Source organism: Musca autumnalis, unplaced genomic scaffold (genome assembly GCF_047663935.1).
Source record: "Musca autumnalis isolate F117 unplaced genomic scaffold, ASM4766393v1 scaffold_5, whole genome shotgun sequence".
Classification (NCBI taxonomy): domain Eukaryota; kingdom Metazoa; phylum Arthropoda; class Insecta; order Diptera; family Muscidae; genus Musca; species Musca autumnalis.
The window spans coordinates 187,122,353-187,139,206 of NW_027412088.1; the positions used below are offsets into that span (position 1 = coordinate 187,122,353).

Here is a 16,854-nt window from a genome sequence, read left to right on the forward strand (position 1 = left end):
ACAAGCGAGGTGTTATATTTAATCTCGACAATCTCTCGATTATTCATAAAAATAAAACAATTTGGTAAGAGAATCCAGTTAATTCCAGACGTACCAAGGTACAGTGTTGGAAATGTTTGCCAAGACGGCCACTGGGGATATTTAAAAATACATAAACAGATTTCTATTAACTGCTTGGGTTGGGGTTTAATTTCGGATATTTGCTGTTTTTGTGGTTTTTGTTTATTTATTTGCTTTTATGGCACCCTAATGTACATTTTTAATATGTAAATTGTGTCAGCCGGATATGCCCACTAGCCTCTTCTAGCCCCATGACTGTTTGCAATAAACAATAAGAGATAATTTCAAAGAAAGCGGCTAGAGGCAGTTATCCCAAAATGTATAATAGGGTCGTTTTTTTTTTGTTAAAATATCATAAATTCAGCCAGGCTGAATTGAAAATTTCCTATGGAAACTTGAATTCAGCCAGGCTGAATTAAAAATTCCCTATGGAAACTTGAATTCAGCCAGGCTAAATTGAAGATTTCCTATGGAAACTTGAATTCAGCCAGGCTAAATGAAGATTTCCTATGGAAACTTGAATTCAGCCAGGCTGAATTGAAGATTTCCTATGGAAACTTGAATTCAGCCAGGCTGAATTGAAGATTTCCTATGGAAACATGAATTCAGCCAGGCTGAATTGAAGATTTCCTATGGAAACATGAATTCAGCCAGGCTGAATTAAAGATTTCCTATGGAAACTTGAATTCAGCCAGGCTGAATTAAAGATTTCCTATGGAAACTTGAATTCAGCCAGGCTGAATTAAAGATTTCCTATGGAAACTTGAATTCAGCCAGGCTGAATTAAAGATTTCCAATGGAAACTTGAATTCAGCCAGGCTGAATTAAAGATTTCCAATGGAAACTTGAATTCAGCCAGGCTGAATTAAAGATTTCCAATGGAAACTTGAATTCAGCCAGGCTGAATTAAAGATTTCCTATGGAAACTTGAATTCAGCCAGGCTGAATTAAAGATTTCCTATGGAAACTTGAATTCAGCCAGGCTGAATTGAAGATTTCCTATGGAAACTTGAATTCAGCCAGGCTGAATTGAAGATTTCCTATGGAAACTTGAATTCAGCCAGGCTGAATTGAAGATTTCCTATGGAAACTTGAATTCAGCCAGGCTGAATTGAAGATTTCCTATGGAAACTTGAATTCAGCCAGGCTGAATTGAAGATTTCCTATGGAAACTTGAATTCAGCCAGGCTGAATTGAAGATTTCCTATGGAAACTTGAATTCAGCCAGGCTGAATTAAAGATTTCCTATGGAAACTTGAATTCAGCCAGGCTGAATTGAAGATTTCCTATGGAAACTTGAATTCAGCCAGGCTGAATTGAAGATTTCCTATGGAAACTTGAATTCAGCCAGGCTGAATTGAAGATTTCCTATGGAAACTTGAATTCAGCCAGGCTGAATTGAAGATTTCCTATGGAAACTTGAATTCAGCCAGGCTGAATTGAAGATTTCCTATGGAAACTTGAATTCAGCCAGGCTGAATTGAAGATTTCCTATGGAAACTTGAATTCAGCCAGGCTGAATTGAAGATTTCCTATGGAAACTTGAATTCAGCCAGGCTGAATTGAAGATTTCCTATGGAAACTTGAATTCAGCCGGGCTGAATTGAAGATTTCCTATGGAAACTTGAATTCAGCCGGGCTGAATTGAAGATTTCCTATGGAAACTTGAATTCAGCCGGGCTGAATTGAAGATTTCCTATGGAAACTTGAATTCAGCCGGGCTGAATTGAAGATTTCCTATGTAAACTTGAATTCAGCCGGGCTGAATTGAAGATTTCCTATGGAAACTTGAATTCAGCCAGGCTGAATTGAAGATTTCCTATGGAAACTTGAATTCAGCCAGGCTGAATTGAAGATTTCCTATGGAAACTTGAATTCAGCCAGGCTGAATTGAAGATTTCCTATGGAAACTTGAATTCAGCCAGGCTGAATTGAAGATTTCCTATGGAAACTTGAATTCAGCCGGGCAGAATTGAAGATTTCCTATGGAAACTTGAATTCAGCCTGGCTGAATTGAAGATTTCCTATGGAAACTTGAATTCAGCCTGGCTGAATTGAAGATTTCCTATGGAAACTTGAATTCAGCCGGGCTGAATTGAAGATTTCCTATGGAAACTTGAATTCAGCCGGGCTGAATTGAAGATTTCCTATGGAAACTTGAATTCAGCCGGGCTGAATTGAAGATTTCCTATGGAAACTTGAATTCAGCCGGGCTGAATTGAAGATTTCCTATGGAAACTTGAATTCAGCCGGGCTGAATTGAAGATTTCCTATGGAAACTTGAATTCAGCCGGGCTGAATTGAAGATTTCCTATGGAAACTTGAATTCAGCCAGGCTGAATTGCAGTTCACTTTTCAAAAACCTACTTCAGCTAAGCTGAATTGAAGTTTTCGTTAAGAAATCACCTTAAAAATAACTTTCAAGTGTCTCTTGTATAAAAAACTTGCTATTATATACCGCACTACATTCCTACACACTCGTTAAGTGGTTTTCTTATTGCCACCACAGTCCCGTCGTCAGGAGCTATCTTATCTTTAGCCAATATTCATACATTATGTTTATTACGAGTACTTAAAATAATAATAATAATGATGAAGTCTATAAACTAACTGCTCATTTCAAGTATATTCTGGCATTTCTTTTTATATATTTCGGTGAAATATTTTGTTGTTGGTGGTGTGAGTGTGTGTTTTTGTCAGCGTTGTTGACGACGACGTGTTGCTGTATTTCAGTTGTTCTTCTTATTGTTGTATGTTGACATTGTACTCCATATTGTGTCACTGATAAGACTGGCAACAGCACTACTCCCCTAAAGCCAAATAAGCTAGACATGTTGATGATGTGGGTGGGGGGAGGTCAGGGTAATGCCACCCTGATATCTGGTATTTCTGTTTATTTTGTTGTACGCTGTTTTGTACTCATTTGTTTAACAATTCCAGACAAATGTTTAATTAGATCATTATTTATAGCACAATCATTTTTTATTCATTCTTCTTTCCATTTCTTCGTCACCCCTCCCTCCTTTGTGCTGGTGGTAAAGAGATTTGAGTTATTCCACAATAAAAGTAAAATAATGTGGGTTTTATTTGTTGTATTTATTTTGATAAGGTTGGTATGGCTTTGCTGGGATTAACTTAGGCAGATTTTATGATGGTAAATTCCTAATGGGGTTTCTTTTAGCAGTGGTGGAGGGGAGAAGGTGTGAATACAACGAGCTTGAATAAGTTTGAATATACAAAAACTCCTATTCAGCCTGGCTGAATTGAAGTTTCCACAGGAAATCTTCAATTCAGCCTTGCTGTATTCAAGTTTCCATAGGAAATCTTCAATGCAGCCTGGCTGAATTCAAGTTTCCATAGGAAATCTTCAATTCAGCTTGGCTGAATTCAAGTTTCCATAGGAAATCTTCAATTCAGCCTGGCTGAATTCGAGTTTCCATAGGACATCTTCAATTCAGCTTGGCTGAATTCAAGTTTCCATAGGAAATCTTCAATTCAACCTGGCTGAATTCAAGTTTCCATAGAAAATCATCAATTCAGCCTGGCTGAATTCAAGTTTCCATAGGAAATCTTCAATTCAGCCTGGCTGAATTAAGTTTCCATAGAAAATCTTCAATTCAGCCAGTCTGAATTCAAGTTTCCGTGGGAAATCTTCAATTCAGCCTTGCTGAATTCAAGTTTCCATAGGAAATCTTCAATTCAGCCTGGCTGAATTCAAGTTTCCATAGGAAATCTTCAATTCAGCCTGGCTGAATTCAAGTTTCCATAGGAAATCTTCAATTCAGCCTGGCTGAATTCAAGTTTCCATAGGAAATCTTCAATTCAGCCTGGCTGAATTCAAGTTTCCATAGGAAATCTTCAATTCAGCCTGGCTGAATTCAAGTTTCCATAAGAAATCTTCAATTCAGCTTGGCCGAATTCAAGCTTCCATAGGAAATCTTCAATTCAGCCTGGCTGAATTCAAGTTTCCATAGGAAATCTTCAATTCAGCCTGGCTGAATTCAAGTTTCCATAGGAAATCTTCAATTCAGCCTGGCTGAATTCAAGTTTCCATAGGAAATCTTCAATTCAGCCTGGCTGAATTCAAGTTTCCATAGGAAATCTTCAATTCAGCCTGGCTGAATTCAATTTTCCATAGGAAATCTTTAATTCAGCCTGGCTGAATTCAAGTTTCCATAGGAAATCTTTAATTCAGCCTGGCTGAACTCAAGTTTTCATAGGAAATCTTCAATTCGCCCGGTTGAATTCGGTGAAATATTTTGTTGTTGTTGGTGTGAGTATGAGTTGGCTGAATTCAAGTTTACATAGTAATTCTTCAATTCAGCCTGGCTGAATTCAAGTTTCCATGGGAAATCGTCAATTCGGCCTGGCTGAATTCAAGTTTCCATAGAAAATCTTCAATTCAGCCTGGCTGAATTCAAGTTTCCATAGGAAATCTTCAATTCAGCCTGGCTGAATTCAAGTTTCCATAGGAAATCTTCAATTCAGCCTGGCTGAATTCAAGTTTCCATAGGAAATCTTCAATTCAGCCTGGCTGAATTCAAGTTTCCATAGGAAATCTTCAATTCAGCCTGGCTGAATTCAAGTTTCCATAGGAAATCTTCAATTCAGCCTGGCTGAATTCAAGTTTCCATAGGAAATCTTCAATTCAGCCTGGCTGAATTCAAGTTTCCATAGGAAATCTTCAATTCAGCCTGGCTGAATTCAAGTTTCCATAGGAAATCTTCAATTCAGCTTGGCTGAATTCAAGTTTCCATAGGAAATCTTCAATTCAGCCTGGCTGAATTCAAGTTTCCATAGGAAATCTTCAATTCAGCCTGGCTGAATTCAAGTTTCCATAGGAAATCTTCAATTCAGCCTGGCTGAATTCAAGTTTCCATAGGAAATCTTCAATTCAGCCTGGCTGAATTCAAGTTTCCATAGGAAATCTTCAATTCAGCCTGGCTGAATTCAAGTTTCCATAGGAAATCTTCAATTCAGCCTGGCTGAATTCAAGTTTCCATAGGAAATCTTCAATTCAGCCTGGCTGAATTCAAGTTTCCATAGGAAATCTTCAATTCAGCCTGGCTGAATTCAAGTTTCCATAGGAAATCTTCAATTCAGCCTGGCTGAATTCAAGTTTCCATAGGAAATCTTCAATTCAGCCTGGCTGAATTCAAGTTTCCATAGGAAATCTTCAATTCAGCCTGGCTGAATTCAAGTTTCCATAGGAAATCTTCAATTCAGCCTGGCTGAATTCAAGTTTCCATAGGAAATCTTCAATTCAGCCTGGCTGAATTCAAGTTTCCATAGGAAATCTTCAATTCAGCCTGGCTGAATTCAAGTTTCCATAGGAAATCTTCAATTCAGCCTGGCTGAATTCAAGTTTCCATAGGAAATCTTCAATTCAGCCTGGCTGAATTCAAGTTTCCATAGGAAATCTTCAATTCAGCCTGGCTGAATTCAAGTTTCCATAGGAAATCTTCAATTCAGCCTGGCTGAATTCAAGTTTCCATAGGAAATCTTCAATTCAGCCTGGCTGAATTCAAGTTTCCATAGGAAATCTTCAATTCAGCCTGGCTGAATTCAAGTTTCCATAGGAAATCTTCAATTCAGCCCGGCTGAATTCAAGTTTCCATAGGAAATCTTCAATTCAGCCTGGCTGAATTCAAGTTTTCTTGGGAAATCTTCAATTCAGCCTGGCTGAATTCAAGTTTCCATAGGAAATCTTCAATTCAGCCTGGCTGAATTCAAGTTTCCATTCAGCCTGGCTGAATTCAAGTTTCCATAGGAAATCTTCAATACAGCCTGGCTGAATTCATGTTTCCATAGGAAATCTTCAATACAGCCTGGCTGAATTCAAGTTTCCATAGGAAATCTTCAATTCAGCCTGGCTGAATTCATGTTTCCATAGGAAATCTTCAATTCAGCCTGGCTGAATTCAAGTTTCCATAGGAAATCTTCAATTCAGCCTGGCTGAATTCAAGTTTCCATAGGAAATCTTCAATTCAGCCTGGCTGAATTCAAGTTTCCATAGGAAATCTTCAATTCAGCCTGGCTGAATTCAAGTTTCCATAGGAAATCTTCAATTCAGCCTGGCTGAATTCAAGTTTCCATAGGAAATCTTCAATTCAGCCTGGCTGAATTCAAGTTTCCATAGGAAATCTTCAATTCAGCCTGGCTGAATTCAAGTCTCCATAGGAAATCTTCAATTCAGCCTGGCTGAATTCAAGTTTCCATAGGAAATCTTCAATTCAGCCTGGCTGAATTCAAGTTTCCATAGGAAATCTTCAATTCAGCCTGGCTGAATTCAAGTTTCCATAGGAAAACTTCAATTCAGCCCGGCTGAATTAAAGTTTCCATAGGAAAACTTCAATTCAGCCCGGCTGAATTAAAGTTTCAATAGGAAAACTTCAATTCAGCCCGGCTGAATTAAAGTTTCCATAGGAAAACTTCAATTCAGCCCGGCTGAATTAAAGTTTCCATAGGAAAACTTCAATTCAGCCCGGCTGAATTAAAGTTTCCATAGGAAAACTTCAATTCAGCCCGGCTGAATTAAAGTTTCCATAGGAAAACTTCAATTCAGCCCGGCTGAATTAAAGTTTCCATAGGAAAACTTCAATTCAGCCCGGCTGAATTAAAGTTTCCATAGGAAAACTTCAATTCAGCCCGGCTGAATTAAAGTTTCCATAGGAAAACTTCAATTCAGCCCGGCTGAATTCAAGTTTCCATAGGAAATCTTCAATTCAGCCCGGCTGAATTCAAGTTTCCATAGGAAATCTTCAATTCAGCCCGGCTGAATTCAAGTTTCCATAGGAAATCTTCAATTCAGCCCGGCTGAATTCAAGTTTCCATAGGAAATCTTCAATTCAGCCCGGCTGAATTCAAGTTTCCATAGGAAATCTTCAATTCAGCCCGGCTGAATTCAAGTTTCCATAGGAAATCTTCAATTCAGCCCGGCTGAATTCAAGTTTCCATAGGAAATCTTCAATTCAGCCCGGCTGAATTCAAGTTTCCATAGGAAATCTTCAATTCAGCCCGGCTGAATTCAAGTTTCCATAGGAAAACTTCAATTCAGCCCGGCTGAATTCAAGTTTCCATGGGAAATCTTCAATTCAGCTTGGCTGAATTAAGGTTTCCGTAAGAAAAAAAATCAACTTTTGTTATTTGTTTTGGCTTAAAAGCTTTGGTTTCCTCACCACCATTTATCAGTTAATTAAACATTTTTGTTTGTTAAAAAATGACAAATGTTTGTCCAACTGTTAACTACTTTTTTGGGTTATTTCAACACGTTTTGTATCTGTCTTGTCTTATCTGAAGTAAATTTCAAAATCATGACGTTCCTTAGTTTCGTTCGGTCTTCTTCTTTTCCTAATTTTGCTCTTATCTAAAACTGGCCACTTAAATGGGCTTAACGCCTCAGTTTATTTTTTTATTGTGGATCCCCGATACTTGTGTTCCCTATACCCCCAATATTTAAAGGCTTACTTCAGAATGTGAATTATAGATATTGAACAATCAAGCGAACTCAGGCATGTTCCCTGTGAGGAGGTGGTGAACAAAACGACAAGAGGGCAGATGTTTACTCAAGTACTTGTCATATTAAAACAAAGATAGTTAACTGTGATAATAATCTGGGTAAATATTTGATAAGTTGGCTGTCACTATCGTCTTTAATGGTTGGCAAGCCGAGGAGGATGATAATGAAGATGGTAGTATGACTAGTTTTCCTTCTTTTGACATGTTTTATTTGTTAATAAATATTAAAACCTTAAAATATTTTTTATTATTTACTTTAAAATCACGTTCTGGTGTTATTTGTTTTTGCTTCTTCTTCCTCTTTCTTATTTAGACATGTGAGAGTAATTCAAATCACTCATCATCGCAACAGCCAAGGGATTTGAAAAATTTGCGCAACAATGATTCACGGCCTACGACGCCTAATACCCAACAGCAGCAGCAACAACAATCACAACAATATCAATCATCGGTGACAGCAGCATCTCCTGGCCAGCAGCAACAACAACAACAGCAGCAACAACTTGAAAATGGTCATAACCAATATCCGTGAGTATCTCAAATCCAGATAACCTCTAAAATTGTTTGCTTGACCTTTTCTTTCTCTCTATCTCCCTCTCCCCCAGCTGTTACATTTGCAAAACCCTATGCCCCTCCAACAAAATGGAGTGGCTATCAACAAGTGCTGAGCACATGAATTCGCATGCAATGCATTTCCCCTGTCTTAAAGGCACAACAACCAGCAATTCAAATTCCAACTCAAGCAGTGGTCGTGATAGTAATTTGAATGCCAGCAGCGGGTCTGCTTTAAATAATGACCCAAACGGTAATCGGGTATTGGCCTGTAAAGATTGTGTCAATAATTTGGCCCGACAATGGGAGACAATGGATGCCGAAAGGGTGCCATTGGAACGCCGAAGGTAAGGTGCTCCCAACTCTTAAGCCTTTCCTTTATTACTAATCATTTTTTATTTTGCAGATACATCATTCCATCTCCGGTTATAAATGCCACCTCGCCAAATGGTTCACGCCACGGTGGTTTGAGTATTAATACCCCGCCTTCAACACCCTCAATGTCTTCGACACCGGCCACAACTTCCATTTATTGTTTCCTGTGTGGCCTACATTCTGATTTGACATTGGCCAGGGTTTTATATGCCAGCAAAGAGGTTTGTTTTGAGAAATGTATTTTTTGGAATGTGAAATTAATTTGTGTATTCTTTTCCTTCTTCCTCTTCTAGGGTTCCCGACCATATTTCCCATTTTTATTGAAACACAATTCCTTGCCGAATGCTGAGCAATTGAGACCTGACTACTCAGCCTATGTTTGCACATTTTGTTATCATTCTTTGTTGAAGCAGTGGAGAAAGTAAGTGAAAACCTCCTACATAAAACCAAGAAGTCTTCCACTGGAGCACTTCTTGGTTGGACAAAATCCTCCGAACTCCCTTGTCATCGTGTACTCAGTGTTTGTGATCGTTTTATTTATTTATGGTTATGTCAAGTCATCAGTTTTTAGTATAAGTACACATCGCCAAATTTAAAAATATGTTTGGTCTTCTAGTGGAAGGAAGTCCTTTGGGGGTTTGATTTTAAAATACCATTTTGGTATCCTATCGAGAGACTATTTTATCTTCTAACGGAGCATAACTGCTTTTCATACAAGACCATAAGTGCTTAAATTGCCAAGAAAGAACCATTTAATCTTCTAAAGGAAGAGCTATAAAGTTTTCCCATAAATTAGACATTTTATTCTTATTCTAATAAAATTTATATAAGATGATTGAAAGATGTGCCTTAGAAGACCAGAAGATTTTTACTATAGATTGACCAAAAGTCTTTCTACAGAAAACAAAAGTGTTCATATTTGAAAGTTCAGAAGCTCAGACGTTCTCCTTAAGTCTCGTAAGTAAGTCTCGCAGGTCTTCTAATGAAATTTATTTTAGATGTTTGAAAAAGGTATTTAAATGGCCAGAGTGTTTTACAATAGATTGACCAAAAGTCGATCCACAGAAGACAAAAAGGCTTCCTATTTGAAATTTAAAAATAGACGAATTTCATCTTCTATAGGAAGACCTTTTGATAGTCTAACCCATCAGGAAGTCTGTCAACAGGGGTACACCCCAGGGGGGTGTACTGTCGCCTCTGCTATGGCTCCTGGTGATAAATGGAATATTACAAGATCTTGATAGAGTCGGTACGAAGATTGTTGCCTACGCTGATGATGTCGTCATTCTCATCAGTGGAAAATTCCCATCCACTCTGTCAGAATTAATGCAGAGGGCCCTGGTTAAACTTTCGACTTGGGCTCATCGGAACGGTCTAGGCGTAAACCCGACAAAAACAGAGCTTGTCCTTTTCACCAGGAAGAGGAAGGTTGCCGAATTTACCCTTCCCGTACTAGACGGAGTTGCGTTAAGTCTTTCTCTGGAAGCCAAGTACTTGGGTGTAATCCTTGACCGGCAGCTAAGATGGAAGAGGAACACTGAGGAACGGACTAAGAAGGGTTTAATCGCACTATACTCCTGCAAGAATTCGATAGGTAAAAGTTGGGGACTCAAGCCACACATAATATACTGGTTGTATATAACTGTAGTCTGTCCAATCTTAACATATGAATGTCTTGTCTGGTGGAAAGGACTCGAAAACGGAACATACTTGGTTAAGTTAGCAGGCGTGCAGCTTCACTGCTCATCACTGGAGCTGTGAGAAGTACACCGCAGGCAGCCTTAAATGCGATACTCAACCATCAACCGCTGGACATAGCAGTACAATTCCTAGCCTCTAGAAGTGCAACGAGGCTCAACGAGATTCAGGCTTGGCGTCCTTCACAACTGGGACATGCCAGCATCCTTCAAGTAACAAATTGTCAAGTCGGATTTAAAGTTAGTGACTATATTGCACCTGCCCTTAATTTCAACAGGGCGGATATTTGTATACCAGAGAGAAATGTTTGGAGAAATGGTCAACCCTTCTCAGATAGGCTAGCCATTTACACAGATGGCTCGAAAATGGAGGAGGGAACCGGTTCCGGAATTTATTGTGAAGAGCTCAGCATCCGGCATGCATATAAATTGGACAACAACTGTAGTGTCTTCCAGGCGGAGATGTTCGCCATAGTGAAGGCTCTGGATCTGATCGACAGCGATGAAGTGAACGCAGACAGACAAATAGTTGTCTTTGTCGATAGTCAGGCTGCCCTGAAGGCACTTACGTCATACACAATAAAGTCTGAGATCGTTAGCAAATGTAGACACCAACTTGAGAACATTCAAAATGCAATCGTATTCTGTTGGGTGCCCGGACATTGTAATATCGAAGGAAACGAAATCGCTGACGAACTGGCACGTACAGGCTCACAGTCCGATAGCATTCATGCAGAAAGCCTTGTTAAACCGCCGCTGTGTCATTTTATTGGTAAGCTCACGAGCTTCTTCTCCGATAACGCTGGTAAAATTTGGTCTAATGAACCCAAATGTAGGATAGCGAAACTAATATGGCCAACCATTTCGAGACGTAGAACTTCATCCTTACTCTCACTCAGTAAACCTGAGATCAGAATTGCTACAGGGGTGATCACCGGCCACTGTCGCGTCAGATCCAGAAGCTGTAAGTGGGATGGAACCAATGTCGATTTTTGCAGACTCTGTGAGGATGAGGAGGAGTTGGAGACGATCAAACATCTGCTATGGCGTTGCCCTATGCTTAGAAGCATGAGGCGGAGACTACTGGGTGATTATGAAATCCCTACTCTTACCGGTCTCTCCTCAATAGATCCTGTGATTATTGTCAACTTTACCAGAGCCTGTAAATGGCTATGGGAAAACTATGCGACACAACCGCAAATCTGACTCACTCATTTATTATGAGGTCGAACAATATATATATATATATATTAACAAAACCTTTTTCCTTTCTTCCCCTTTCTTATATGTATCAATCTCCCTACTCTATAAACTATTTTCTCCTGCTGGGAATCTTTCGGTTTCCAATCTCTTATATGTTTTCAGGATGAACACAATGGACCAAAAGGTCTCCGAGTGAAGCAGCTATGATGAATTGTAGCTGCGCATCCTTAAACCTAACCTAACCTAGTCTAACCCAAACCTTGGGTCTTCTAGAGGGATAATTTTTGGTTTTTATCACCTTCAGGTTTTCTAAACGAAGACCTATTTGTCCTCAAATGGAATTTACTTTAGACGATAAAATGAGTACCTTTTATTTTCTTATCGGAAGATCTTTAAGTAATGCGTCACTCGGAGACCTTCCGGTCCATTGTGATCATACAGGAAGAAAGTATGAAAGAAGTAAGAAGAAGAATTAATTAGGTAGAAAATTTTAGAAGGGAAAAACTAGTTTTAAAGAAGAAAACGTTTGAGTGGTGATGGTTGGTAGAATATTAGAAATACGGTTCACGTGTTCAGGTTGAGCTGTCCCAGCCATTTCAGATTTCTGATGATGTTGCAGATTACAGCAGATTCCACAGTTGAATTGAAGGTTAGACACGGTGGAAAGTGAACACCCACTAATCTATGCCGCTTACGAGCCAGGGCTGGACATCGACAGAGGAGGTGCTCGATCGTCTCCATCTCCTCCTCATCCTCAAAGAGTCTGCAGTAGTCAGTAACATCCTCAACCCATTTTATGGTAAAGCCCCTGATGTACCAGTGTCCAGTGATGACTCCCGTCATTACTCTAACTTCAGCTTTACTCAGGTTCAACAGAGATTTCGTTCTTTTGACTGACAGAGACGGCCAAATGGATCTTGACACAATGCACCTAGGTTCATTATGCCTTAATTCACTGGCTCTTTCGTCAGAGAACGTATCAATTCTTTGGAAAAAGTGACAAATTGGTGGTTTGATGGAGTCAGCGATTGCTAGATGTGTAGACTGCGATCCTCGTCTAGCTAATTCGTCTGCTCTTTCATTACCCATATAGTCGCGGTGTCCTGGTACCCAGCCTAGCCGATAGCCGTTAGTTAGCGTTCCCAAGGCTGTTCTACACTTGAGGACGACTTCGGACTTGATGTTGCAGGATTTGATGACTTTAAGAGCCGCTTGACTATCCCCAAAGATAGACACCGGTTCAAAGATTTCTACATCCAATCTTTTTATCAATTCCGCTGCCTTCCAAACCGCGAAGATTTCAGCCTGGAAGACACTACAGTTGCTATCTAGCCTGTAAGAGTACTCAAGAGATAGCCTTTCACAGTAGACGCCAGCCCCCGTACCTTCCTCCATCTTGGAACCGTCTGTATAAAAAGCCAGACCGTCCAGAGGGGGGTTACTGCGGTTCCAGTCGTCTCTACTAGGTATAACGACATCTATATCGTCAAATCTCAGGACTGGTGATATATAGTCGCTCAGTTTTCCGCGTCGGTTCACATTGATACCTGATTCATTCAGGATACATCCATGCTCATAGGCACAACCGCGCCAGAGATTCTGTTCATGCAGCCTTAGGGCACTAAGAGTTGCCTGACACTTAATGCTGAGGCTAAGAGGTCTTAAGTTCGGCATTGCGTTCAGGTCTTAAGTTCGGCATTGCGTGAGCTCCTGGTGGCTCCAGTTATGCGAATCGCGGCAGCTCTTTGCACCTTGTCTTGTTTGCTGGATGTCGCCAAACAAGAGAACCATAGGATAAGATGGGTCTAACCACGATGTTATACAGCCAGTGTATAATCGATGGGTTTAGAACCCAACTTTTCCCAATAGAATTCTTGCATGAATAGAGTGCAATCAGTCCTCTTCGCCCGCTCCTCAGCATTCCTGTTCCATCGCGATTGACAGTCCAGGATTGTGCCAAGGTACTTTGCTTCGGGCGAGAGCTGAAGCTGCACTCCAAATACGCCGGGCTTACGCTTCCTCCTGAACATTACCAGTTCTGTCTTGGTTGGGTTTACTTCAAGGCCGTTAGCCTTAGCCCAGCGAGACAGCGTCGATAAGGCTCCTTGCATAAGCTCCGAAATGGTTGACGGGAACTTACCGGAAATCTGTAGTACCACGTCGTCCGCATAAGCACCAACTTTGATACCTTGATTATCCAGCACCGTCAGAATATTGTTTATAACAAGTAACCACAGTAACGGTGAGAGCACTCCACCCTGTGGAGTGCCTCTAGTTACTGTTTTCTTAATTTTAGTCTCCCCAATATTGGAATTTATAATTCTGCCTTTTAGCATATTATTTATGCAACAAGTTAGGGTTTCGGGGGTGTTAACTTTTTCAAGTGAGAGTTTTATGGACTCAAGTTCTACATTGTTGAAAGCTCCTTCTATGCCTAGAAAGGCAGCCAAGGTAAAGTTCGAGTTTTCCCATGTTCCTCTCAATGAAACCTACCACCTCATGCAATGCAGTCTCCACAGATTTGCCTTTGATATATGCGTGCTGCGAGTTGCTTATAGAAGCGGCGTCTACATGACTCCTTATCTCCAGATCTATCAGTCTTTCGAGAGTCTTAAGGAGAAAGGATGATAAGCTAGTGGGTCTGTAGTCCTTTGGTGCAGAGTGACTAGATTTTTCCGCTTTGGGAATATAAGTAACTTTTACCTTTTTCCACAGACCCAGTACATGCGAGAGAGTCAAACACACCCTATAGATCTCCTCCAGGATTTGATATAAACGTGGCGATGCAAATTGAAGCATCGCCGGCGTTATACCATCCGGTCCAGATGACTTATTTTTAATCTTAATCTTAATCTTATTTTAATTTAATCTTATTTCTGCTAACCACCTTGCCAATGAGATCTAAATCCATAGGCTCTTGAATTTGGAAGACGTCACACTTACGGCGCCCTTGGAGAGTAATCTTCAAAACCTATCTGCGTCGTTGACTCCTATTGACTCACAGAAATTGGCCCAAGACTTTTTCTTTGCTCGATTGATTTCACTCTTGTATTTATTGAAACTCACCTTGTAAGAGTCCCAATCAATGTCGAGATTAGTCTCATGCGCCTTGTTATACAATCGTCTGGTGGTTTTTCTAAGCTCGCCAAGTTCCTTGTTCCACCACACCGGCTCAGATTTCTTCCCAGGATATGTTAGTGGACAGGATTCCTTTTGGCAACGGAGAAGAACGTCTGTAAGATTTTTCACAATCCCATTAAGTTCCTCAGCTGTTTCTATTTTAATATCAAGAGTCAGTTGAGAACTCGTTAGTTCCGTGTATTTATCCCAGTTTGTTCTTCTCGGGTTCCTATAAGGAGTTTGGCGACCTCCGTCAAAAAGACATCGAAGAATATCTTCATATGACCCGATTATTGGTGGTGTAAGAGATGTCCTATAAAACTCTCAAGGAAGACATTTTATGTGAAAGCTTTTGGTCTTCAAAATGAAGAACTTTCGGTCGTTTAAAGGAGGACCTTATGGTCTTCCAAACAAAGAGGCTCCCCATTTTGCCTTAGTTTTCCAAAGGAAGATCTTCTGGTCGTTTAAAAGATGACTTTTAATTTTGTCAGAAGGCCATTTTGTTTTTTAAGGGCAGACCAATTCCAACATCTATAAGAAATACTAGCAAATGCCCGCTACTTCGTATGCGGCAATGGAAAAAAATATATATGAACAATATTTAATATGGAAGTGGTGAACACTGGCGATTCTGTTGTACTAAAACATATTTTTAATACCAACATTTAATCGATTTAATTCCTTTTAGTACTGTACACTGTAGTTAGAATTTCCAAAAAAAAATTGCACCCCTACACAGCTACCATATTTTTTATTTCGAATAACCAACAGTACGACCTCATATCACAGACATACACCAACAGAGACTCATATTGCAAATTTCAGACTTGACTTCTGGTTTTACCCCTTCACTAACACAGCATTCCCTCCCAGTACGAATTTCCAAACACTAAACTTTATCTCACCCCTTCACAACAATTTGAGGTTCTAGCTTGAGCGGTTTCGTCAAGAACCCGAAAATTCTACGAATGCCGAAAATTCTACGAACCTAATTTTCGGCATTCAAAACGGCCACAAAAATCCACGTTTTCGTATATCCCCATATAACGGTACCCCTCGACTTAGGGTGTTTTAAAAATAGAACAAATCTATATTGTCCAATTTTCTTTAAATTTGGACCTTGAATACTCAGAGGATATAAAAGTTTAATTTAAAAATTTATACTTCAATCCATTTTCCAACCGAAATTCGGAATTTGTGGCATGAAAGGTTAGAAAAAAACTATTTTACAAAAAAATTTACTTAACCTTTAACTGTGGAGGTGGGGGTAAATTTTACCCCTTCGATCATATTTTGTTAATTACTTTCAAATGATTTGAGCGATCGGTCTAATTTTCTCTGTATCTTCATATTTCCTTAACGTAAGTAGGCAGTAATGCTTTGGTTGTCATACGACTAGCAAGTGAGGAGATATGCTTACGATGGTGTAAAAATTACCCCACGTCCAAGTTCTTGTCACTGTGGCATAGAAAATATTTTACCACCACCTCCAAACTAACGTAATTATCCTATGTAAAAAAATGACCCCACGTCCAATACGACGTATGAATTTCATGGAAAAGTTTTGACCACACGTCAAACTCGGCATATGAATTATATATTCTGCATTTTCAATTAATCAATTTTTACAGCAAATCAGTGTTCCTATAATAAGGCAATTGCTAGAAGAGGACGATAAGTTCAGCAACGTTGACGGTGATGGTTGATCCCGAATTCAACATAACCAAAGGCTACTTACTTTAAATTATTACCAGGATCTTGGGCAAGGACTCAATAGCCCCATCCAAAATATATCCCAGAGACTCGAAAATATGTTATATATGCTTAGTAGGCATAACAAAAAAACTACACATAACTGTTTCCAATCCAAAAAAGGAATGCAAATGGGTTGCAGCATACCCATATGTATGTGTACAGTGTACGATCACTATGAATGATAAATCAACTATTTGGTACCCTGCAGATTTTTAAAAAACGTGTGTTTTTTAATAATCTCTGTATTTTTATTAAATATGTAGGCAAGACTGTCAAAAGATGTAATTTCACTTTTTTAAGTATTGTTATATTATTTATTTCTTCTAAAAATAAAATATGCCTTTTTTGTTGGATTAAAAAAAGGTCCGTGAAATTTAGAGCCTAATTTTCTATATAAACAAAGAGTGTGGTTTGATTTGATATTATTTTATTATTTGCTGACACAATATTATGCAAAAAATGCTAAATATTATAAAAAATAGAAAATATATAAAGAAATATTTAAGAATATGTATAGGGGTAAAATTTACCACCACGTCAAAAAGTACGTCCTACATTTTCACCTCCAAAGTTA

At 39.3% G+C, this 16,854-nt stretch overlaps 1 protein-coding gene across 7 annotated transcripts in view; it reads left to right on the forward strand.

Moving 5' to 3' along the window:
- px (MAP7 domain-containg protein plexus) overlaps positions 1-16,854 on the forward strand; it is a 184,558-nt gene that overhangs the window by 52,929 nt on the left and 114,775 nt on the right. For all 7 annotated transcript variants that reach the window (XM_073954951.1, XM_073954950.1, XM_073954953.1 and 4 more), the window contains 4 exons: positions 7,892-8,106; positions 8,184-8,477; positions 8,537-8,726; positions 8,799-8,926. In XM_073954951.1, the coding sequence (XP_073811052.1) occupies positions 7,892-8,106; positions 8,184-8,477; positions 8,537-8,726; positions 8,799-8,926 (827 nt within the window). The remainder of the gene's footprint in view (positions 1-7,891; positions 8,107-8,183; positions 8,478-8,536; positions 8,727-8,798; positions 8,927-16,854) is intronic.